General features: G+C 45.5%; 1 protein-coding gene across 2 annotated transcripts in view; it reads right to left on the bottom strand.

The window, feature by feature from the left end:
- Window positions 1-25,828, bottom strand: part of LOC141171619 (uncharacterized) — a 157,859-nt gene that overhangs the window by 88,978 nt on the left and 43,053 nt on the right. For both annotated transcript variants that reach the window (XM_073655289.1, XM_073655290.1), the window contains exons 7-12: window positions 23,887-24,074; window positions 21,729-21,854; window positions 15,740-15,920; window positions 14,870-15,023; window positions 13,235-13,382; window positions 11,973-12,224 (exon numbers count right to left, since the gene is read on the bottom strand). In XM_073655289.1, the coding sequence (XP_073511390.1) occupies window positions 11,973-12,224; window positions 13,235-13,382; window positions 14,870-15,023; window positions 15,740-15,920; window positions 21,729-21,854; window positions 23,887-24,074 (1,049 nt within the window). The remainder of the gene's footprint in view (window positions 1-11,972; window positions 12,225-13,234; window positions 13,383-14,869; window positions 15,024-15,739; window positions 15,921-21,728; window positions 21,855-23,886; window positions 24,075-25,828) is intronic.

Below are 25,828 nucleotides of genomic sequence, written 5' to 3'. Positions count from 1 at the left end.
GTAAACCACTACGCAGGAGTACAAGAGGTCACGGAAGATGTCGTTGACCAGCTCTTGAAAGACAGCGGGGGCGTTACAGAGACCAAAGGGCATCACAAGGTACTCATAGTGACCGTATCGGGTATTGAATGCTGTCTTCCACTCGTCTCCTTGACGGATACGGACCAAGTTATATGCCCCTCGTAGATCCAGCTTGGAGAAGATCCTGGTGCCCTTGAGACGGTCAAACAATTCGGAGATGAGCGGCAGGGGGTATTTGTTTTTTATAGTGATTAGATTGAGTCCTCTGTAGTCAATACAGGGATGTAGCGAGCCGTCTTTCTTTTTGACAAAGAAGAATCCAGCTCCAGCCGGGGAGGTAGATTTTCGGATAAATCCCCTAGCCAGATTCTCCTCAATGTATTCAGACATGGCCCGGGTTTCGGCCGCAGACAACGGGTAGATACGCCCACGGGGAGGAGTGGCGCCAGGTTCCAGGTCGATCGGGCAGTCATATGGCCTATGGGGTGGCAACGTCTCTGATTCCTTTTTACCGAAGACGTCCGCATAGGGCCAGTATGGAGCCGGAAGACCGGGAAGATTAGCTGGAGTAGGCGGAGGGCGAGCTGGGCGGACCGGAACCTGGCAGGTCCTATGGCAGTCTGGACCCCACCGGAGTACTTCGCCGGATCACCAGTTAAATACGGGTTCATGTGTCTGGAGCCAAGGTAGATCTAGCAACAGGGAGTGAGAGAGTCCAGATAGCACATGGAAGGAGATCTTCTCAGAGTGCAGCATTCCCACCTGCAGAGTTAAGGGTTCAGTGACGAGCAGGATGGGTACTGGAAGGAGTTTACCATCCATGGAGGCAACTGACAAAGGTTCAGTGAGAGGCTTGGTGGGAATACGGTATCTCTCAACTAAGGACTGGGAGATGAGGTTCCCAGCCGCTCCAGAGTCCAGGTGAGTGTTTTCGAAGTGCCGATCCTCTCCCCAGGAGAGAGAGACAGACAAAGTCAGGGAGGGAGAGGACTTACTTTTCTCTAGGACGACCTCTCCGAGCGATCCTAGACACCGGCGTTTCCCGGCCTCTCCGGGCAGGAACGGATCAGGTGCTCCTTGCTGCCACAATAGAAACAGCTCCCCTCGGCCCGGCGTGACTCCTGGCGGGATTTGATCAACTTGGTCTGGTAGACCTGCATGGGCTCGGGTGAGTGCGCCCGGGCAGTGACTGAAGAAGAGACAGGTCTCTGGAAGTTAGGAGCAAGGCGGGGAAACTTTCTTTCATGGGTGGTTTCCTTGGTACGTTCCTGGAACCGGATGTCAATCCGGGTAGCAAGTGACACTAGGTCGTCCAGGGTGGTAGGGATGTCCCGACCGGCAAGTTCATCTTTAATCCGACCGGAAAGACCCTCCCAGAAGACGGACAGCAGGGCCTCGTTATCCCAGGCAAGTTCAGAAGCGAGGGTACGGAACCGTATGGCATATTGGCCTACGGTGAGACTCCCTTGGCGGAGACGTAGCAGAGAGGAGGCTGACGAGGTCTTTCGTCCCGGTTCATCGAAGACTTTCCGGAAAGCAGTGAGGAAAGCTGACAAGTTGGATACTAGGGGATCCCCTCTCTCCCACAGGGGATTTAGCCAAGCCAATGCCTCTCCAGTGAGATGGGACATTATGAAAGCCACTTTGGCCCGGTCGGTGGTAAAGTGATGTGCCAAGAGTTCAAAGTGCAGGGTGCACTGGTTTATGAAGCCCCGAGCTTGAGCGGGGTCGCCTCCGAAACGAGGAGGTGCAGAAAGCCGGCGTCCAGAGCAGGATGCCATGGTATTGATGGGCAGCGGCGCTGCCGGGGTGCAAGTCGTGCAACTAACGGAGGTTGTAGGTGGAGCAGTCAGTGTGTCCAGGCGGGAGTGGACATTCCGCAGGTGGTTCAGGATGGACTCCTGCTGGGACTCTGACGGGAGACTTCCTGGTATAGGTCAGAGAGCGAGGGAGCTTGGGTGCCACCGGGTTCCATGGCCGGAGCAAACTGTAACGGGTCTGGGAGGTGGAACCTCTGAGCAACTATACAAAGGGGCAGTCCTTGTAAGGAAGTGGGTGGCTCCCAGGGAAGGCGGGCAGGTAGTCACGGCAAGTGACAGGGACAGTCTCTTGACAGGCGGATGGTCACGGCAAGTGACAGCAGGGTAAGAGTCTCTAGACAGGCAGGTGGTCACGGCAAGTGACAGCAGGATAAGAGTCTCTAGACAGGCAGGTGGTCACGGCAAGTGACAGCAGGGAAAGAGTCTCTAGATAGGCTAGCAGGCAGGTAGCAGGTGAGTGCTCCCAGGTGAGTGGGCAAGAGTCTCTGGACAGGCAGGTGGTCACGGCAAGTGACGGCAGAGCCTCCAGGTAGGCTAGCAGGCAGGTAGCAGGTGAGCGCTCCCAGGTGAGCGGGCAAGAGTCTCTGGACAGGCAGGTGGTCACAGCAAGTGACGGCAGAGCCTCCAGGTAGGCTAGCAGGCAGGTAGCAGGTGAGCGCTCCCAGGTGAGTGGGCAGGAGTCTCTGGACAGGCAGGTGGTCACGGCAAGTGACGGCAGAGCCTCCAGGTAGGCCAGCAGGCAGGTAGCAGGTGAGCGCTCCCAGGTGAGCGGGCAGGAGTCTCTGGACAGGCAGGTGGTCACGGCAAGTGACGGCAGAGCCTCCAGGTAGGCTAGCAGGCAGGTAGCAGGTGAGCGCTCCCAAGTGAGCGGGCGGGCAGATCCATAGACAGACTGACAGGTGTTGGAAGGCAGACTGTCGGACCGCAGGAATGCAAGCAGATAGACAGGAATCAGGTAGGTATCAAGCAGAGATCTGGCAGGTAACTGGCAGGTATCTGGTAACGGGACCTGAGGGCTGAAGCAGAGTTGAAAGGCTTTGCAACAACATTGCTCGGGCACCTCCAATTTGGAGGAGGTGCCTTATATATGGGAAGTCCTCCGGCAATTGGCCGGGGACTCCTTAGGACGACGCGCGCGGCCCCTTTAAGAGAGGGGGAGCGTGCGCGCGCCCTAAGCACAGTGCCCGGGAAGGAGCGCGCGCCGGCAGCAGCGAGGGAAGGAGCGCAGGAGGACGCCGCGCGCTGAACAGGAAGGTGAGAGGGACGGCGTCTCTGCCTAGCAGGAGGCAGAGACGCTGATGTTACATCATCATTGTGTCCACCAACAGGAGTTACAGTTTGGGAAAGAGGGTCTACATTATGCTCAGAACCTTCTTCATCTGGTCCTGGATCCGACTCATAAAGATTCTGGGCATCAGTGCAGATCATTTCCTCTTCTGGATTAACAGAAGCTCTGGAGCAGACCTCCGTTTCCCAGGCTATAGTATGAGTAAACAGCTCTGCAGACTCAACCATCTGTTCTACCCCATACTCAGACCGGCAGCTGGAGACTCGGGAGCTGTGAGGAAGCAAGTGCGATTGGGGTGACACCTCTGAGGACTGGAGTATTTGTGATGTTGAAGTTGAGGTGGAGGAGAGCCCACTTGAAGGAGCACTTGATATCCGTTGAAGCACCTGCTGTTTTTGTGCCTCATCTGGAATTTGTAGCTATGGGCGTGTCCGTAAGAAAGGGATCGTATCACATTGTCCACGAAAAGAAGTAGACATCTTAGTTTGGCTGAAAGATGGTCTTTCTTCTGCAGATGTTACTCCCCTACTGTGGGGGGGGCTCGACCCACCAGCGGACAGGCACCAGTATTGGGAGAGGGGGGCTGGCCGTCAGGGTCCACCACGGCTCTGGCACAAACCCGGCGACACGGAGGTCGCACGGGCAGAAACGTACTGGCCGTTTCAGCTTCGCACTCCAGCGTAGTCCCTCTGCCCGCTCTCGCCCGTAACCTCAAAGGGATGCGCAAGCGGCTTTTCTTCCCAGGGCTGTTCCCCGCCCAGCAGGAACGTGGGGGAGCTCAGGTCGGCCTTCCACTGTACTCCCTTACCTCCCTCGCCCTCTTTCCTTCTTCCGTTCTCCATCTAACCCCTCGGCTCTGTGGTGTCCGCTCTCCCTCCAGGTCTCTCTTTCTCACAGGTGGACTACAGCGTGTATTCACACTGTGGTGAATCTTTTGGGCCCAGGCATAAGAAGTTGTCAAGGTAATGGATAATCGAAATGTCCATTACAACCCATTCGAGGAAGCAACTAAACGCCTCAAATAGTGAGCAGGATCTGGACCACCCGATGGGCAAACAGCGATCTATATAGTATGCTCCTTCCCAGAAGCAGCCCAATAGGTGGACACTATTCCGAGGCACAGGTAGTAAGTAACCGGAACGCCGCATCAATGTCTGTTTTGGCCATTAGGGTGACCCTTCCCAACTTCTTGATCCGCCTGATTGCCTTGTCAAAGGATGTACAGTATATACTTGGTTCCGCGTCGATGTTGTCGTTTACTGACCTGCCCCTTGGATATGACAAATGGTGGATTAGTCCGAATGTATTGGGCTCCGTTTTTGGCACAACTCACAACGGGGATACCACTACGTCTTGTAAGGAAAGTGTTCTGAATGGAACCGCCATTCTACCTAAAGATATTTCTTTTTTAAATTTTCTTGTCACGATGTCTGGGTGTTGGTAGGCTGATTTTAGATTTTTACTCCAGCCTTTCTTGATTTTAGAAGGGCATGACATGCCTATATCTGTGTCTCCCCCTCCTTTTACTCCACCTCTTTTCTTTTCGCATGACTATATGTACTTGTCACTTTTCCATGTGTTAGTTGTGTCTTCTGAGCAGTTTGTCAGCTTTTGGACACCTTTGAAGGTGTTTTCTATGTGTTTCTATGTGTTTTTGCTTGCCTGCCATTGGTTTTAACGGTGTTCGACGGTGTTTGACGAACAGTTCGGCGAACATACTGGTGTTCGATGAACCGAACCGAAACCGAACACTACGGGGGTGGCTCAACTCTACTCCTGAGGTCTTATGTGTGGAGTCTGACCTGAATATCGACGGCCTTGTTGCAGCTGGTACTCCACAACTGCTCTCTTCTGCTCACAAATCATTTGCAACATGTGGAGGGTAGAGTTCCAATGAGTGGGGACATCACACACCGATCGGTGTGCCGGAAGTTGCAAACGCTGCTGAAACACAGCAAGGGCGGCTGAAGCTGTAGCCGACTTGTGAAAATGAGCTGACAGGCGGCGTACTTTGACGAGCAGATCTGGCAACTCGGGGTGCGATTTAAGAACCCGCTGAACCACGAGGTTAAGCACATGAGCCAGGCATGGTACGTGTGTGATCTCGCCTCGCCTCAGAGCCACCACCAGGTTACGGCCATTGTCACACACGACCATGCCTGGATGTAGGTTCAGCGGTCTCAGCCACAGATCTGCCTGCTCTTTCACAGCTGTCCATAACTCACAAGCAGTGTGAGGTTTATCACCTAAGCTTATGAGTTTCAGCACAGCCTGTTGCCGCTTGGCTCAGTCAGTACTGCAGTGCTTCCAGCTTGTAACTGATGTGGTGATATCTGAGATGGAGGCTGAACATTAGGAGGAGGATGATGCACAGGAGCTGTAGATTGTGGGGGCAACTCTGACTGACATAGGGCCCGCAATCCTCGGTGTGGAGAGGATGTGTTCCGTCCCAAGGTCCGACTGGGTCCCGGCTTCCACTATGTTTACCCAGTGTGCCGTCAGGGAGATGTACCGTCCCTGGCCACGTGTCCGTTGTCAGGTGGACTCTCCCAGTAACTGTGTTGTTGAGGGCACGGCCGATGTTTTGGGACACGTTCTTGTGTAGTGCGGGGATGGCACACCGGGCAAAATAGTGTCGGCTGGGGACCAAGTACTGAGGGACGGCTACCGCCATAAGGCTGCGGAAGGATTCCGTCTCCACCAGCCTAAAAGGCAGCATTTCCAACGCAAGCAGTCGTGAAATGTGCGAATTTAGGACTGTGGCCTGTGGGGCGTTGGCTGCGAATTTGCGCTTTTGTTCAAAGCTCTGGGATATGGACAATTGAACGCTGCGGTGGGACGTGGACGTTGATGCTGTTTCTTGAGAAACTGCCATAACAAGTGAAGACTGAGAGGAGGGGGCATCTTTGCATGCAGTATGGACAGGGGATTGCCTTGCACGCACAACAGGGGGTTCTATCACACGCACAACAGCGGAAGAAGCAGTGGTGACACCCACTGACACTGGTCGTGGACCCTGGGGTTCGCCCCACAAAGTCGGGTGCTTTGCTGCCATGTGCCTGATCATGCTGGTGGTGGTCAGGCTGGTAGTTTTGTCACCCCTGCTGATTCTGGCATGGCAGGTGGTACAAATGGCCTTTTTGGGGTTATCAGCAGAGTCTTTAAAAAAATTCCAGACTCTGGAAGACCTACCGGTTGTACTGGCAACGTCCCTTGTGTTGGTGTTTTGCCTGCCTTCTGTGTGCGGCCACCATACTTCTTCTTCCTGCCTGTTGGGGTACTCTGCCTCCCTCACCCTGTGTGCTGCTGGCCTCGCTCTGCATGTGCTCCTGCCACGTTGGGTCAGTTACTAGATCATCCACCACCTCCTCCTCTTCCACTTGTGCATCACGATCCTCCTCCTCACTTTGTGGCAATTGTGTCTCGTTATCGTCCACCTCTTGTGACAAATTGCCAGCGTCGACTTCCTGTGGCCGTGGCTGTTCAAATATTTGGGCATCGCTACATGGGATCTCCTCTTCCACCACTTCAAGCGGAGCAGGCGAGGGGCACAAATATGGAAATGGACCAGTGAACAGCTCTTCAGAGTGTCCAAGTGTGGGATCAGTTGCTGTCTGACGACACACGGCATGGTGGGAGGAAGGAGCATCAGGGTGAGGAGGAGTATGCGGTTCGAGACTCATGGCTGCTAAAACTTGACCGTGTGGAAGACAGACCGGAGGTGGTGGTCCCCAGGTAACTGGAAGTATTATCTGCTATCCAATTAATAACCTGTTCACACTGATCAGTTCGCAATACTGGTGTTGTTCTGAGCTTCCCTAGTAATTCGGTCAAGAAGTGGGAGCGAGAAGATGTGGTTGTTGGTTGTGGCACATTTTCACCTTGGCCACGGCCCCGTCCTCTACACGCACCATCACCAGAACGTCCAGTTCCACGTCCCTTGCCACGCGCCTTGCCCATTGTAAATGAAGTAAAATAGCTTACACTCGCACCATCAATGGAAAAAGGGTAATAAAAAGGAGATTAGAACCATGGAAGATGAAAACCACAGTTCTATTTGTCTGGCCTACACCAAAATCTTTTAAACAGATATATTTGTGTCTGAACAGACAGTGAGACACTATTACTGTTTTTTTTTACGTAAAACAGGCCAAATGCTGGATAATACAGAGATTTGAACCGTGGAACTGCAAAACCACAGTTATAGTTATGTGGCGTACACCAGACTCTTTTAAACAGATATATTGGTGTCTGAACAGTCACAGACACACTCAAATTTTTTTGGGTGGGAAAAAAATACCAAAAGGTTAATAAGACGCGTATTTGGATAGTCTGACTGAGGAAAAAAAAAATACAGGATTTAGATGAAAAAAATAATAATTTTTCCTGGCCCCTGAGACCGGGGTGATAAGTCTAGCAATTTGACCAACAGGAGCACACAGGACTGTAATGCAGCGTTTGCTGGTATAACCACTGCGTCTCCTATACAGCCTGCCTGCCTTCCTGATATCTGGGATGGATATTAGTCCTGAGAAGGACTGTTTGTTTGATTTGGCAGGCTTTAGAGACCCTACACTACCTATTTCGCACTATATATCTCTCCCTAACTCAGCAGCACTGACCCTACACTGGCTGATCCGGAGTGACTGTGTCCAAGATGGCAGCGCCCGGTTTTAAATACTCGAGGTGACGCTGTGCGGCCAGCCAATCACTGCAATGCCCTCAAACAACATGGCTGCGGCATTACAGTGACTGGCTGGCAATCCCTGCATGTTCATTGGCTCTGTAAAGAATGCCAAACGTGCAGGGCGGAGACCCGAGCTCCCGCCCGAGTAACCCGGAAATGCTCGGTGCTCGCCGAACATCCCGAGTAGCGTGATGCTCGGGCGAGTAATGAGCAGTGTCGAGCATGCTCGCTCAACACTAATAACAAACCATTGGCTCACCTGGAGAATGAGAAGTTGGGGGCCCTGGAGCAGTGGTGGGTGGCCCACCTGGCCAGGTACGGTATACAATCGCCTACCGGTCTAAGGCAGAGAATACTCATGCCGACGCTCTCTCCAGAGTGACATATGAACGGCCTGATCATGACCGCGATGAAGATTTGGAGGCAGATGAGATCCCTAGCTTCCGAAGTTTCGTGGAACCGCTGGTCGTGGCGCAGGGACAGATCGGAGAGACGTCGGAAGAACAAGTGCTAGGGAGGCCAAGAGATGACTGGGTAAGACTTCAACAGACTGACAGAGAAGTTGCTCAATTACGTCAATGGGTGGCTTTAAGACAGGTCCCCAGTCGAGAGGAGAGGAGTACCCTGTCCCCGGGAGCGCTGAAAATGCTGGGACAATGGGAGAGACTGTGTTTGCGAGATGGGCTGCTGTACCGACGGGTACAGCTACTGCGAGAGTTTGGGACCACCTGGCAAGTGGTGATCCCAGAGAAGTTGGTCAGAATAGTGGCTAAGGAGGCTCATGAACGAGGGGCTCACTTCGGATCAGAGAAGACATTTCAGTGGTAGCAGAGGCTGGTGTATCATCCCCGACTGCGAGCAACAATAGAAGACACTTGTCGAAGATGCCGAAGCTGTGAGCTGGTTAAGCCCCCCATACAAACCATTGTGACTTCTGCCCCCTTGGAGGTGCTGATGATTAACTATTTGACTGTTGGACCGGCGCATCTCGGGTATGAACATTGCTTAGTAATGACAGACCACTTCACAAAGTTTGCGGTGTTGACCCCGACCAAAGATCAGACCGCTGAATCAGCTGCGCAGGCCATCTGCCGAGACTTAATTCGGGTGTACAGCTGCCCAAAGAGGATCCATTCCGATCAAGGCGCCTGCTTCCAGGGCCGGGTGATGGAAGAGCTGCACCGGTTGTACAGGATTGAGAAGTCACGGACTACTCCTTATCACCCTCAAGGAAATGGGGTCTGTGAACGCTTTAATCGGACACTGATCCAAATGCTCCGTACGTTGGAGGAAGATCGGAAGGTGCGATGGCCTGAGTTTGTAGCCGAGCTGGTGTGGGTCTACAACAACTGAGTGAATAGTACGACGGGGTTCACTCCTTATACCTTACTGTTCGGGCGAAAGGGGCGAGAGATTACAGCGTTAGAGCTGGACCCCGAGGAGGACTATCCACGGACGGGGATGTCTTCCTGGGTCCGAGAACACCGGCATCGACTGCAGACCCTCCGACGGTTGGTACAACAATAGTTTCGGGAGCTCAAACATCATGAGACATTGCCTCTTCGAGGGACAGCTCTGAGGCCCGGGGAGTGGGTGTTGGTTTGAGACAGATGGCCCCGGGGCAAATTGAATAGGCGGTGGGGACGGACCCCGCACCGACTGAAGCGCAGGTTTGGCACTGAAGGACCTGTGTATGAACTTCAACCCAAGGGGGCTGAAGGAGCCCCTACCAGAGTGGTTCATCGTAGTATGCTGCAGCCCTGTCTGTCTAAAGATGACGAGGATGAAGAAGAATCACCTGCTTCTAGAGAGGGTCCTGTCACAGTTGCCCCAAGCCACGATGTGGATGAAGAAGAATTGTTGATTCTACCTCCGAGCCCCAGCACTCGACTACCTGCAGTCCCCAGTGCAGGCTGCAAGGGAACACCATCAGTTGAAGCCATGGGGCAGGAAGAGATTGGGAATCCAAGTGACCCTGCACCCCCCATGGGTCAAACTGAGTTACACCGGTCAGAACGGACAACAGCAGGAGTGCCTCCTCACCGTTATGAACAAGATCAATTTATATGGCAACGTATTATCCAGGAAGTCCAAGAATATGAACGTTTGGTGAAGGAACTCTCGTCCGTGGAATGGCGAGTTAAAGGAGAGCGGGAGTTTAAGGGGGAAGACCGGGGTGTAAGTACTTTCAGAACAAGGGATCCGGAACTGCCGGGGCCGTGCCTCTTGTTGCAGGGGGAAGACAGACTGCGAGACAGGAGTCAGGTGACCGGGAAGCTGGGGGTGTGTCCAGAGAGAGAGCTGAGGAGTCAGGTGACCGGGGAGCTAAGCTTGTGTCTAGGAAGAGGGTGGAAAAGGAGTTTTTGCGCGGGAAAAGCGGCAGTGGGAGTCAAGCCCGACTAGAGGGAGAAGAGACGCAGGATCCCTGGAGCCGAGCAAGTGAGGCGCACTGTTATGGACTAGGGGCTCAGCGGGTCAAACCGGAGACTGCCCGCTGCCACCAGAAGCCGGAAGAAAGCAACACCGGCACCAGCCGGCAACTGCCTTGTGAAGAGCAAGAGTCAGCTAAGTGAAAAAACTGCCGATTACAACCGTGTCGACTCTGCTACATCTAGCCCAACTGTGGGTTGTCAGTTATAGCATATTACCTGCTACTTCCCTTGTTGTCCCCATATTTCCCCTGTTACTCCCTGCGTGGAGATTGACCCTGTTACAGTAAATCCCCCTTGTTTATTAACCCTGTACTGGCTGCTCTGTTTTTCTATGTCACTGCATCTAAAGTACCTGTGTTACAGGAGCCCTGACTTTCCCTTATCTCAGGGGTACCTCTGAAGGTGAGGAGGCCCGAGCCGCCAGTGTCTTCCTATCTTCAAAACAGGCCCTGTCAGTTACCCCCTCTCCCCCAGGGACGAAGACAGTACAAATAGAACGATACTATAACAAGACAGGGAAAACAGACTGGGTAAACTGAATAGCAAAAACACCAAAATATACACTCACAGCCACAAAGGAAAACACAGGGAAAGAGTAGGTAGGAAAAATAAATGGGATGGAGGAAAGGAAAACACACAGCAAGCAGCAATCCAAAGGGGAACCTCCAACTACTACAGACAACAGACTCCTTCTCTTCACTCCAGGTTAGGCAGAATGAACTGAACACCAACATCAACTGAAGGGGCATGTGACTATTTATAGGGTGGAGCATGAGATCACACCCCCATCAGCTGAACAATCAACACACCAAGCTTAACAGGGAAAACTGACATTAACCCCTGATTGCCCAAAGAAAAAAAACAGCATTTAAACAGCAAAAATAACAGGGCCGTCACAAATCATTTAATACTTCGTGACAGTTCCTCTACAATAGTAATGGGGAATCGTAACTGTCAATGTTCAAAGGGTAATTGCATCTAAAAAAATGCCAAGATCTGACCTTGGCGGAGGGAAATAGGTAAACTTTTTTTTATTATTTGACGTCATTGCATTAACTTTTTGCAATCTAGAGGGAGCGTGTCACGTTCCAGCTATCAGCCAGGGGGACCTTTAAAAGAAGTTTATCACCACCTTGTCTTCTATTTTCCAGGCTACAAGGACTTAACAAGCACCATGGGGTGAATAGGAGCATTGGCCATAGCATCATCGTTAGGTGTCTCCCCAGCATCGCATAGCTGCTGGGACTTAGCAGACCCAGATCATCTCTGCCATCTTTTATCACAGTATTATGAAACAAAATATACTTTATATTAAACATAAAAAATGTAATAAATGAATAATAAAAAAAATAATAAATTCAGTGTGAATTGAATCTGCTAGGAATCATCAATGACGTGCATTGTGCCTCGCATGATGGCGTTGAGCCTAGTGCGGCAACTCCAGATCGGCAAGAGAGCACACAGACGAAGGGTCAATATGGCTCAGAGGAAGGTCTAAGAAGCTCAAACCTTGGCCAGGTCTACACAGTGATACATGTGCAATAAGCAAGAATCATTGTTTCCCAGAAGATCAAAAAGTCACGGTCTCTTGGAGTACTGTCGCTACATTTACCAGCACATCTGTGGTGTGAATCTATGCAATACATATTAAAAATTAGCAGATTAACCTCATAATTCTAACAAGGAGTTACCAGAGAGTCTTCTGTAATACTTTATCATTGTACCTGGGCACTGTTGTGAGACACTTGCTGGTAGACTGATTGCATCTCCAGTGCCAGTTGTAATATGGATTCTTTGACATCTCTATGGAAGTAGCTTGTGGGTATGACCGCGTCTGGGTTCAGTCCCATACTCTTCACTTCCTCCCAATGCTTCTCGTGCAGCGCCTTCAGAGCAGTCCTGTGCACGTCAGTCAGTTCCGTTATGAGTTTGTCCCAATGGACGTTTATATTTAGTTCCTGGTCCTTACCATAGAGCTTGGAAGACAAAATGCAGAACAGAGCGGTATGAGATCATCATTATGACATCACGATCACAACATGAAGTAATCATGACGTCATCATATCATCTTGAAACCATTATGAGTATGAGATCATGAAATTGTAATGACATCATCATGATATCATAAGTATAACATTATGACATCAGAATGACATTGTACTGACATCCCAAAGACATCATTACTTTATGACAATACGACAGCATCACATTAGAATTATAAAATCATTAAATCAAATGGACATAATGATGACATTACTGCATCACCATGATATTGTAAAGACACTATGGTGACTTGGTAAAGAAATCATAACATTATCATCATGACATCATCACAAAATCATTATGACATAATAATGAAACCATAAAGTTTTCACTCTGACAACGTCAAGAAATTCATAATGAAAAATGAATGCTGATGTCATCATGAGGAAAAATGGATTATATGATGCCATCATGAGGAAAAATGGATTATATGATGCCATCATGAGGAAAAATGGATTATATGATGCCATCATGAGGAAAAATGGATTATGAGGCCATCATGAGGAAAAATGGATTATATGATGTCATCATGAGGAAAAATGGATTATGATGTCATCATGACATGAAAGTTAAAAAAAAAAGGAGTTTCTTGTTTCTTTGAAATTTTTGCGTCACGAAGAATTTTGCACCTTGGCCAATCATCCCTCGGGTCTTCTCTCCTTACTACACCAGAACATAGGAACAGTGAAATTACAGACAGAAATCAATATGACCATTGCATGGGATTCCATGGTCATGAAGAAGATTTAATGTCCTGTCCTGTGAATCTTTGCCCAGAGGCCACTTTGCAAAGTACATTCTAGAGTGCGGCAGTGTACTGGATGCAGTAGCGTACATCACAATGTGAGCACTCAGTGCCAGTCTGCTGCAAATAAGCCATTAGTAATCTACTGATGAAAGCTACAAAACTACAATCAACTGCACAATTATATGACATAACAACCTGAGCGTCTTTATCTTCAGTTATCAGAGACAATACATTCACTTTTACTTTGTACGATTCATAAAAGTTCCAGACTCGGCTTATTTCCTCCGTCAGCAAAATACGTTCTAGATGAATGAGTTCACTCGCTTGCTTCTCCATAAGAAACCTAAAGAAATGAAGAGATTAAATGAAACACTCCTGAAACACAATAGACAAAGTAGATAATAAAAAAAAAGACAGGAAAAAAACACAGGAGTAAAAAGAAAAGAGAAGAAAATAAAAAATGACAGGAAAATAAAGAAATACAGGAAAAAAGACAGGAAGAAATTAAAAGACAGGAAAAAAAGAAAAGAAAGACAGGAATAAAATAAATGACAAAAAATAATGACAGGAAAAGAAGAAATACAGGAAAAAAAGACAGGAAGAAATGAAAAGACAGGAAAAAAGAAAAAAAAAAGACAGGAATAAAAGAAATGACAGAAAAAAACAGAGAAAATAAGACAGGAGAGGACAAAAAGAAAAGACAGGAGAAAAAAGTAAAATAGAAAAGATGGAAAAAAAATAAAAGAGAAAAAAAAGAAAAAAGAAAGACAGGAAAAAAAGAAAAGAGAAAAAAAAAAAAACAGGAAAAAAAGAAAACAGGAAAAAGGGAAAAGATAGGAAAAAAGAAAAAAACAGATAGACAGATATGTGATAGATAGATAGATAAAGGATAGATAATGATAGATGATGATAGATAATAGACAGATAATATATAGATAATAGATAATAGATAGATAATAGATGATAGATAATAGATAGATGGATAAGAGATAGATAATAATAGATAATAGATAATAGATGATAGATAATAGATAGATAATAAATAATAGATAGATAATAGATAGATGATAGATGATAGATAATAGATAATAGATAGATAGATAGATGATAGATAGATAATAGATAGATAGATAGATAGATAATAAATAGATAGATAATAGATGATAGATAATAGTTGGATAATAGATAGATTATAGATAGATAATAGATAAATAGATAGATGATAGATAATAGATAGATGATAGATAGATAATAGATAGATGATAGATAGATAATAGATAGATAACAGATAATAGATAGATAATAGATAATAGATGATAGATAATAGATAGATGGATAAGAGATAGATAATAATAGATAATATATAATAATAGATGATAGATAATATATAGATAATAATAGAGAATAGATAATAGATAGATAATAAATAGATAATAGATAGATAATAGATAGATAATAGATGATAGATAATAGATAGATAATAGATAGATAATAGATAATGCATAGATAATAGATATTATATGATAGATAATAGATAGATGGATAAGAGATAGATAATAATAGATAATATATAATAATAGATAATCTATAATAATAGATGATAGATGATAGATAATAATAGATAATAGATAGATAATAAATAGATAGATAATAGATAATAGATAGATGATAGATAGATACATAGATAATAGATAGATAGATAATAGATAGATGATAGATAGATACATAGATAATAGATAGATAGATAGATAATAGATAGATAGATAGATAGATAGATAATAGATAGATAACAGATAGAATTTCAGGAGGTGCATTCCTCAGCTCACTCACGGCAGTACACCTCCTTGGTGCCTGTGGTGCAGGTCTGTGCTGTGACACCGTTGTATACTGGTTGGAGGTTTATATTTTTCCGCTGCACTGGGAGAAACTTGAAAATTGTCTGAATTAGTCGCAGATGCCTTTAACGTGCTCCGAGACGAATACCCTGGAGAAAATCACAGGACACCGGATCATTTGCTTCTATTCACACTGTGTGGATAACAGTTGCAAGGTTCTAGGTTTTATTCTATACAGCGGTGAGTGACGTCTGATATCTCTGAGCGCTACATTGTGAAGACTGTTCTGCATTGTACAACGCACTTGTATGAGGCAGCTAGATTTACAAATGACCTATGAAAAAAATGCCTTACTGAGATTACAAAAAAAAAGTTTGACTTATCTCAGAAACAGCGCCACCTTTACTATCAGGCTGTGTCTGGTATTGCAACATTAACCTGAACACTACAGTGACACCGTTTAGTTAAAAAAAAAGTCTGTTTATTAATCTTTAAGGGGTTGTTCGAGATAAGATATCTATGACCTCTTTTTAGGATGGGTCATCAATATCAGAACACAGAGGGTAAGATAACTGGCACCCCCAGGGATCAGCGGTTAGTATCCCCCCCACTCCCCGTGGTTACTGGAAGTACAGCTCAACTCCGCAAACCGATCTCAGCGACTTGTAAAGTAAATGAGATCTGAGCTGCAGTACCAATATTGGCCACAATGCGGTGTATTGAGTCGTGCTAGTCTTGCATTTTCGGGGGCCGCGGTACTAGTTGGGGGTGCCAGGTGTAGGACCCCCACCAATCAGATAGCGATGGGCTATGCTAAGGTATACACCATCACTAGTATAGCCCTTTATTAATCCTGCACTCTTACCTGACACCGGGGCCTGTGTATCAGGGGGTAAGACACAGGTTTTATTGTCTTCCATGATTTGGATTAGATGCTTTAACATAGGAACAAGCGTTTCTCTGATATTTCTTTGCTCTCTGCTCGTAATACTCCAGTAGGATCCTTGCAGGTTGATATAAAAGTGCGATGTACCTAATAAATAGGACTGAAACATGAACCGCGGATGAAAACCATCTTAATCTAAGGCATGGTGTATAGCAGCAGCTATTAAAAACTTATAGCATATACGGCATTTCAATCTTTTTCATAAACCAATAGTACTCGTAAAAATAAGAAACTTTGTAATAGTTCTTATCAGAGAAATCTGTTTTCTTTTCTCCTCCTGGACTGATCTTTCATTCTCAAAATTCTCAATGTGACTTCAGTGAACACAGACATTCCCAATACTGAGAAAGGAGATGACAGTTGGTGCTCATAAAGTTCTATGGAGAACTGCAGCTGAATGTCTGTTGTCTCTAGCTCCTCCCTCTCCATAGAATTTTAAAAGCACCAACTGTTATCACCTATCAGGGCCGGCTCCAGGTCTATTCTGCGGACACTTTGGTGAAAGAGTCGGCTCCTCTTCACTTTTGATTTTCCCACCTCGCTTTCCAAGATCTCTAAGTTTTATCTATACAGTTGTATCAGGACTCATTTTTTTTTGCAGTATGAGATGTAGGTTTTAAACATCACCATTTTGGTTTTTTAGGATCTCTTTTAATCTCTTTTAGTCTATTTTTATTCTCTTTTTGGGAAACAAAGTGACCAAAAAAATAGCAATTCTGACATTCTGTGTTTTTTTAAGGATTTGCATTCACTGTATGGAATAAATATAATCATATTTTATTAGTTCGCACACTTATTTGGTATCTCTGCATGCAGGTTTATTTTTTTTATTTTTGAGATTTAACCCCTTAAGCCCCGCGGTTGGTTTGCACGTTAATGACCGGGCCAATTTTTACAATTCTGACCACTGTCACTTTATGAGGTAATTACTCTGGAACGCTTCAACGGATCCCCCTGATTCTGAGATTGTTTTTTCGTGACATATTGTACTTCATGATTGTGGAAAAATTTCTTCGATATCACTTGCGTTTATTTGTGAAAAAAACGGAAATTTGGCGAAAATTTTGAAAATTTTGCAATTTTCAAAATTTGAATTTTTAAGCCCTGAAATCAGAGCGATATGTCACACAAAAGAGTTAATAAATAACATTTCCCACATGTCTACTTTACATCAGCACAATTTTGGAACCAAAATTTTTTTTTGTTAGGGAGCTATAAGGGTTAAAAGTTGACCAGCGATTTCTCATTTTTCCAACAAAATTTACAAAACCATTTTTTTAGGGACCACATCACATTTGAAGTCACTTGGAGAGGTCTTTTTGACAGAAAATACCCAAAAGTGACACCATTCTAAAAACTGCACCCCTCAAGGTGCTCAAAACCACATTCAAGAACTTTATTAACCCTTCAGGTGCTTCACAGGAATTTTTTTAATGTGGAAGAAAAAAATGAACATTTAACTTTTTTCACAAAAATGTTACTTTAGACCCAATTTTTTTTATTTTCACAGGGGTAACAAGAAAAAATGGACCCCAAAATTTGTTGTGCAATTTCCCCTGGGCACGCAGATACCCAATATTTGGGGAAAAAACACTGTTTGGGCGCACGGCAGGGCTCGGAAGGGAAGGAGCGCCATTTGACTTTTTGATTGTAAAATTTGCTTGAATAATTAGCGGACGCCATGTTGTGTTTGGAGAGCCCCTGTGTGCCCAAACATTGGAGCTCCCCCACAAGTGACCCCATTTTGGAAACTAGACCCCCCAAGGCACCTATCTAGATTCATAGTGAGCACTTGGAACCCCAGGTGCTTCACAAATTGATTCATAAAAATGAAAAAGTGTTTTTTTTTTCACTTTTTCATTTTTACGAATCAATTTGTGAAGCACCTGGGGGTTCCAAGTGCTCACTATGCATCTAGATAGGTGCCTTGGGGGGTCTAGTTTCCAAAATGGGGTCACTTGTGGGGGAGCTCCAATGTTTGGGCACACAGGGGCTCTCCAAACGCAACATGGCGTCCGCTAACAATTTGAGCCGATTTTCCATTCAATTTGTTAGCGGACACCATGTCGCGTTTGGAGAGCCCGTGATGTGCCTAAACAGTGGAGCTCCCCCACAAGTGTCCCCATTTTGGAAACTATACCCCTCAAGGATTTTATTAAGGTGTATAGTGAACATTTTGAACCCAGAGGTACGGCACAGAATTTGTTTACATTAGGTCATCATATTGAATAAGTTGTCATTATTCTTGAGCGCAAGTGCTCGCTACTTGAGTTTGCATCGGGTACTCAGGTATGCACCATGTACAGCGTGTGCTCGAGTGACATGCTCGAGTCCCTGCTCCGCATGTTTCACGGTTATTAGACACCCAAAAAAAAACATGCGGGGATCGCTCGTGCATGGCAGGCAATCCCCGTAAAGTTTTTTGGCCGCGAAGCATATGGGGCAGAGACTCGAGCATGTCACTCAAATACCCACGATACTCAATGCATACCAGAGCACCCGATGCAAACTCAAGTAGCGAGCACTTGCTCTCAACACTAGTCGCCATATCGTCATCTTTTTTTCTTACTTTTGAAAAAAATCCCAACCCCAGCCCTAACCCTAGCACAACCATAGCCCTAGCACAACCCTAGCCCTAGCACAACCCTAGCCCCAGCACAACCCTAGCCCCAGCACAACCCTAGCCCCAGCACAACCCTAGCCCCAAACTCAGCCCTAACCCTAGCCCAATCCTAACCCAAGAGTTTATTTTTGACGCCGTTCCTTGTGCGGTATAAGTGACTAGACGACTTTATTCTTCGGATCGGTGTGATTACAGCAATGCCAGAATCATATGGGGTTTTTATGACTGACAGCTGTCACACACTAAAAGACGCATTTTTTTGTAAAATCTAGTTTTTGCATCGCCATATTTTGAGAGCTATAATTTTTCCAGATTTTGGCAGACAGTCATGTGACGGCTCGTTTTTTGCGGGATGACTTGACGTTGTTATTGGTGCCATTTTCAGGCACGTGACATTTTTTGATCGCTTTCTATTCCAATTTTTGGGAGGCAGAATAAACAAAAACCAACAATTCAGGAATTGTTTTTTTTTTTTTATTATTCTGTTCCGCGTGTGGTAAAATTGATGAGGCAGCTTTATTCTTCGGGTCAGTACGTTTACAGCGGTACCACATTTGTATCATTTTTCTATGTTTTGGCGCTTATACACAATAAAAGCTATTTTATAGAAAAAAATATTTTTTAGCATCGCTTTATTCTGAGAGCTATAACTTTTTTATTTTTCGGCTGATGGAGCTGTATGGTGGCTTGTTTTTTGCGGGACGAGATGACGTTTTCAGCGGTATCATTTTTATTTATATGCGTCTTTTTGATCGCGTGTTATTCCACTTTTTGTTTGACAGTATGGTGATAAAGCATTGTTTTTTGCTTCGTTTTTTTTTTTTTTTTTTTTTTTTACCGTGTTCACTGAAGGGGTTAACTAGTGGGACAGTTTTATAGGTCAGGTTGTTCCGGACGCGGCGATACCAAATATGTGTACTTTTATTGATTTTTTTTTTTTTTTTTATAATAATATTTATTGATGGGTACATTATATTTTTATTTTTGGTGTATTATTTTTTTATTTTTTTATAATATTTTTGCACATTTTTTATTTTTTATTTTTTCCACTTTCACACAGTTTATACACTTTATTACTTTGTCCCACTCTGGGACTTTCACTTTTTTTTTTCTGATCGCCTGCATGGCACAGGAATGAAGCACCATCCCTATGCCATGAAGGCTGTCAGAAGTGCACAGTGTGAAGATTGCTTGGAGATGCACTGCGCATGCCCAAGCAATCTTCCTGCTCTCTGGTGACCCGGATGTTGTCATGACGACATCGGGTCGTCATGGCAACACCCGGGAAGCCTTTGCAGACTGCGCTGGAAGCCGGAAGAGGAGGTGAGTATCGCCGATCACCTCCCCTTGCCCCCGCAATGCCGCGATCGACTTCGATCGACTTCGATCGCAGCATCGCGGGGGTTAATGTGCTGGGAGCGGTGCAGGACCGCTCCCTGCACATAGTACCGGGTGTCAGCTGTGACAATCAGCTGACACCCGGCGGCGATCGCGCCCGCACAGCCTGTGTGCGCGCGCGATCGCCATGACGTACTAATACGGGTCTGGCTCTTAAGTCCCAGGGCACAGACGCGTATTAGTACGTCAGATGTTATTAAGGGGTTAAAGGGATTTTCCCACGAACAAAGTAAATTTTAATCAACATTTTAATCAATAGATCTTAGAATAATAATAATTTCCACAATTGGTTGTGTTTAAAAAAAATGTTCCTGTGCTGAGATAATCTTATAAATGTGTCCCTGCTGTGTACTGTGTAATGGCTGTGTCTGACTGTACAGGAACATGGTCTGATCATACCACATCTCATGGGCAGGGGAGGAAGCAAAAGAGTATACAGACATTACAGCACAGGATCGCAAAAAATTATTTCTTTGAGTTAAAACATTGATTAGAAACAGACAGTGAAATGTTTTACCTCACAGAAAGAATCAGCTGCGATCCCCATGCTGTAATGTCTGTATACTCTTTTGCTCCCCCCCCCTGTCCAGGAGATGTGGTATGATCAGACCATGTTCCAGCATGGTCAGACACAGCCATTACACAGTACACAGCAGGGGCACATTTATAAGATTATCTCAGCACAGGAACATTATTTTTAAACACAACCAATTGTGGAAATTATTATTATTCCAAGATCTATTGATTAAAATGTACTTTGTTCATGGGGAAAACCCTTTTAATTATGTTTAATGGGGATGATATGAACTTTTAGATATTTATTAATTCTTTTTGTTTTTCATTTCCCTAGGGGATTTGAATCAGCGATCACTTGATTGCTTGTGAAATAAAATTCAGTAATAATATAATATCACAGTGCATTGTAAACGTACTAATCTCCTATGACGCTTCATAGGTGTACAAACAAGGTAGAAACCATCGGCACCGTCTAATCCCCTACATTTCCAACCGCCTACATGTCGCTGTTACTATTGACAGCAGCATCTAAGGAGTTAAACTGCTGGAATAGGAGCTGGCTCTGTCTGTAGGAGTTAGACTCAAGGGCCAGCTGTATTACACAGCCGGCGCCCACGCAGTATAGAGCACGCTGAGATCCTGAGCGGCCCCAGTGTCATATCCTCCATACAGTTGCCTGGGTTTACTGAGTGCTGGCCCTAACATGATCGCCAGTCGATCAGCGACTAATGATTTCTCCTGTTTTTTTCTATGGATGCCCCAGTTTCAGTAATAAAATGGAAAATAATAGAATTAATTTTCCCCGCAGTTTTTTTTATGACCTCTAGAGGGAGATAAAATATACATAAAAAAAAATTAAAAAAACCCACATTGCCTATGCCACGTCCACGTCGCTCACCCAAGACTTTACCAATGATGTGTCAATACAAGGTAACCCATTCTAATAATTTTATGATAATTTGCAACAAAAAAAATGTAATATAATATATAAATTTAACAAATTAAATTTTTGTACAATTTACCCCCTTTATCAAACTAAATAATAAAAAATATTTTTGCATAAAAATGATTCACACACTCAATAAAATTATTTTAGTAGTCCAACAAATAAAAAAAAAAGTTAAGGGTGCAAAATCGATAGAAAGTGTGTGGTCATTACGGGTTATGAAGTTTTTTAAATGTGTTAGCAGGGTGTGATTAGATTTAAATAAGGATGTTTTCTTTCACTGACAGCAAGCGGAGGTCTTTAAAATGGTGAACACAGGTACGTTTTTTAATTAAAAGCGTATGAGATGTGAAAAACATGCAAACACAGCGCCACTCCTGTCCGTGGAGGGCACTGCAGCTCAGACCCAATCACTTGTTTCTTACCTTGGCCATAAGTACTCGTAGCTTACACTGTTTTCTCACATACTGGAGTCTGGAATAGGCAGAGTCCACGCCTGTTAATCTTTTCATGATATGATCTTCAAACTCGTTAATGAACTGGACCATGACCTGTAAAAGAGCGTCTGTAAGGTCAAACCATATACTTCCATTTGCGCGTTCGCAGGGCCTTGATGTCTAGGAAAGTAGTATAGGTACTGTGTGTCTGTGGCGCCCCTGAGGGTTCAGTCGCCACAGAGGTGCTGCATCTCACCCAGAGGTGTGGTATCTCACTCTCAGGTAAGGAAAGAGTACAGCTCGGGACCCTAACACCTGCATCCAACACATACCCGCAGTGGGGGGTCGGGCGAAATTGCTCCTAAGGGAGAGCACAGTCCCAGGTCCCTAGCTGAGGGGAGGTGCTATCTAGTGGGTGTGGGTGGAGGAAGTAGCTTAGGGGAGCACATGACAGGAAGGTATATATAGAGAAGCCATCTTGTTTAGTGAGTTCAGAACAGTTCAGTTCAGTCCAGTCAGAACAGTCTACAGGAGAGGAGTGGAGCAGGGCTCTGCAGGAGCTCTGCTCAGGCAGAGGGCCTGAGGAGAGGCCCAGGACTGAAGGAGAAGGAGAGAGGAGCAGGAAGGGCTCCAGGAACGAAGGAAGGGACCCCAGGGGTACGGGCAGTGCTGGAGGCCACCCGTACGCCCGAATCTACCAGGAAGTGGAGAAGTCAGGCCACACAAAGGGGACCGGTCCCTCAACTAGCAGAGTACTTTATGTCTCAACTAGAAACCGGAGGCTGCAGTATTTCAAGTTCTGCAGCCTACAGTCCATATCAGTCTCACCAAGAAGGTAGCTATATAGGACCCAGGGGACGGAACAGATGTCGCCCGACAAGGCCCGCAGGTACCGGATTGGGACACTTGGTATGAGGTGCAGGGAGACGGCCAGAGAGAGGACACAGAAGGGGGTCCCGTTAAGTACTCCGGAGATATCTGAAGGTTGCCCGAACCCCTCCCTGAGTAAGCGCAGCACGATGAGGGAAGTTACATTGGTACCTGTAACTTGAACTGCAATAACCGTGAGTAAAAACCCTGAGGACAGCACTTCATTGTCTCTGTGATTATTGCTGCGCCATCAAACCCTGCACTACAACACCCAGCACAAACTATACCATCTACACTGCCCTGGAGCTAAGTTCTGCCTGTGAAGAGCCACATCAGCTTTGCTGCACTAACATCAGCTCCAGAGGACCTACTCTGCAGCGGCGGCTCTCTTTAGCCGCATACCACAGGTGGCGTCACGAACTTTGTACATAAATCCCCTGTATATATCCCCCTTTTGAATGACCGCCCTGGGTCACGGACCGGGTCACCGCCACTGTGACATCTCCCCTAGCGACGACCGGCCCGGCACCGAGTCGCCCAGGGGGCGCGTCATGTCCATGGAAATTGTGCAAGATAATTGATGGACATATTGTGTCACATAAACTCAGGGGTCTAGGGATTGTGTGCGTGTGGAGGCTTCTACTAGTAGAATGGATACAGTAGCCCTCGACTTAAAGACTGGTGTCCCCACTCAAGGATGACAAAAGCAATGTTGACGGACACCAGCAACGATTCAAGTGGGCTTTACCGACTAGGAGACAACACGCTTGAATATTGCAACGTATCTTTAAGAAGTATCAAGCTTTAAAAGGAGTGGTTTACAGCAAAAGGATAAACTAGTAAATGGCAACGTTGCTCTTATCGCTAACAAACACTTCAGCAGCACTTCCTTCACACACACAATGTCTTTCATAGTGCAGCACAGAACACATCCACAGTGTTGGTCATGGCCATTCCTCATTGTAACCACTCTCATCAGCAGTACCCTGCCGTCCTCTTGTCTGGCAACTGCCACACTTGAGGCATATTCATTTAGTTACGGAATCACAGTCCCTCACTCACAGACACTTGTCGTAACTCATTACAATCAAGATTCAGATGCTTTTTATGTAGCAATGCTCAGTAAAAAATAAGTTTCTATGATCCACTCTGCTGTATCTAAACTTTGCTCTTCTGGTGGATTCCATCACTCTTCAATCCCTTCTTTGGCTGCAAAAGAACAAAAGTTGTGACCTCATAGAATAGACGTGATTGGAGGAAAACGCAGGATACGCACCATCGCCTGTCGTGATGCAATGAAGTCTTCACTAGTTTCCTCCCTGCTCTTCTGCCATTCTCTCAGCTGGACATTTACTCTTTCAGACTCCTGTTCCATTTTGACAATGAATTCTATTAATTTTTCAGTGGTTTTCCTGACAACTAGAGAAAATATCAGCTGCTGTTCCTTCTCTTCTGTGTTGTCACCTGTTAAAAAATAAAAATTCAAGTTAAAAAATGAATTGCTTCAAGTAACGAGCAGCCTTCCCTTAAAGTATTCAAATGTAACATACAATACTAGCACTATATTTTTATTAAGTTTTGATACATTTCTTTTAATACAAAAATAAGAATCAGCTAGAATTTTTCATTTTGTAATTAATTTTTAATCTACATTTTAACCCTTATTTGGAAGCAGATATTGCTACATTTTTTCTTATCTTTTTTTAATTTTTTCTCTATTGTAATAATAATCTTTATTTTTATATCATGCTAACATATTCCACAGTGCTTTACATACATTATTGTCACTGTCGCCATTGGGGATCACAATCTAGATTCCCTATCAGTATGTCTTTGGAGTGTGGGAGGAAACTGGAGAACCCAGAGGAAACCCACGCAAACATGGGGAGAATGTACAAACTCTTTGCAGATGTTATCCTTGGTGGGATTTGAACCCAGGACCCCAGCGCTGCAAGGCTGCAGTGCTAACCACTGAGCCACCGTGCTGCCCGTTGTAGACTTTTATTCTATTTCCTATACATTGTCAGTCATTGTACATGAGGATTGGAGGTGAGCTGTGACACCACCTATTGTGAATGGTGGATCCTGTGTTATCTACTGTATATAGAGGTGTTATCAGTCATTGTTATCTTGCATGTGATGATAATGAGATTGATGAAAAGTCATCTGTACAGAACAGGAAGTGGGAGTCTAATAAAAGACTTAAAATTGCTAGAAATTTAGGATATTGCTTCATTATAGATCGTGAAATGGAAACTTAAAAAAAAAAGTCAAAATATTTTTAAAAATGATGTTTAATAAATACCTTTTTGCTCCAGGCAGTGTCATAAATCCTCTCTTACTACATGGAAACAGTCAACAAGCTGGCACTAGTGTTGAGCGAGCACTAAAATGCTCAGGTGCTTGAAGCTCGGGACGAGCTCACCGTGATACTCGGGTGCTCGACCCGAGCAACGAGCCCAATGTTAGTCTATGGGAGACCCGACATGGGAACAGCATGGGGATCGCCCCTGGAAGCATTTCTGACCCCAGGTCACTGCTGTCAACAACGTGGTCAGAGGTATTAAGCCACTTTTACGGGCTCACAATAAAAAGTTCAAAAACTAAACTGAAACTGTTTTCCTGTGAAATATGTTAAGGAACTTCCTTTCCAGGGTAAAGACTTGTGTATAAGGTAAAATAAATAACCAAAAACAAAAATACTCCTCCACACCTTGGGCTATGTTCACAAGTAGGATTTTTCATGCGTTTTGCACTTTTGTATTGCTTTCAACCGTGACAAATGCATTCACCGAGAAATGTCATTTTAACATTTTACAACCTTATCTGGCCATGTGCTGTGTGACACATGCATACAGTGCTGAAAAGACATGGGAACAGCATGGGGAAGACCCCTGGAAGCATCTCTGACTCCCAGGTCACTGCCTAAAAGTGTGCCCATCAGAAGTGATCCTTGCCGCATCAGAAGATGCAGACTTGCAACTATCCCCGTGCAAGTCCTTGTCCCAGGGCAGTGTTCAATTGTACCTCCCCCATTCCTTGCAATGCAAGCGTAAATATGCAGCTACCCACCCACCCGCAGGCTGCAATACCATACTGATAGCTTTCACTTGAAATGGGGCCTTTTAGTTTGGAGGAGGCCGAAGCTGGCCACTACCTCATGGCTGCTTCGGCAGCGAGGTATCCATACTCAGTCCCCAGCCGCCCGGCGGCCGGGT

Source organism: Phyllobates terribilis, unplaced genomic scaffold (assembly GCF_046119375.1).
Source record: "Phyllobates terribilis strain yellow unplaced genomic scaffold, ASM4611937v1 Scaffold_12__6_contigs__length_324123572, whole genome shotgun sequence".
NCBI lineage: Eukaryota > Metazoa > Chordata > Amphibia > Anura > Dendrobatidae > Phyllobates > Phyllobates terribilis.
Note: the sequence above shows the minus strand (reverse complement) of the source record. Positions and strands in the feature narration are given on the sequence as shown.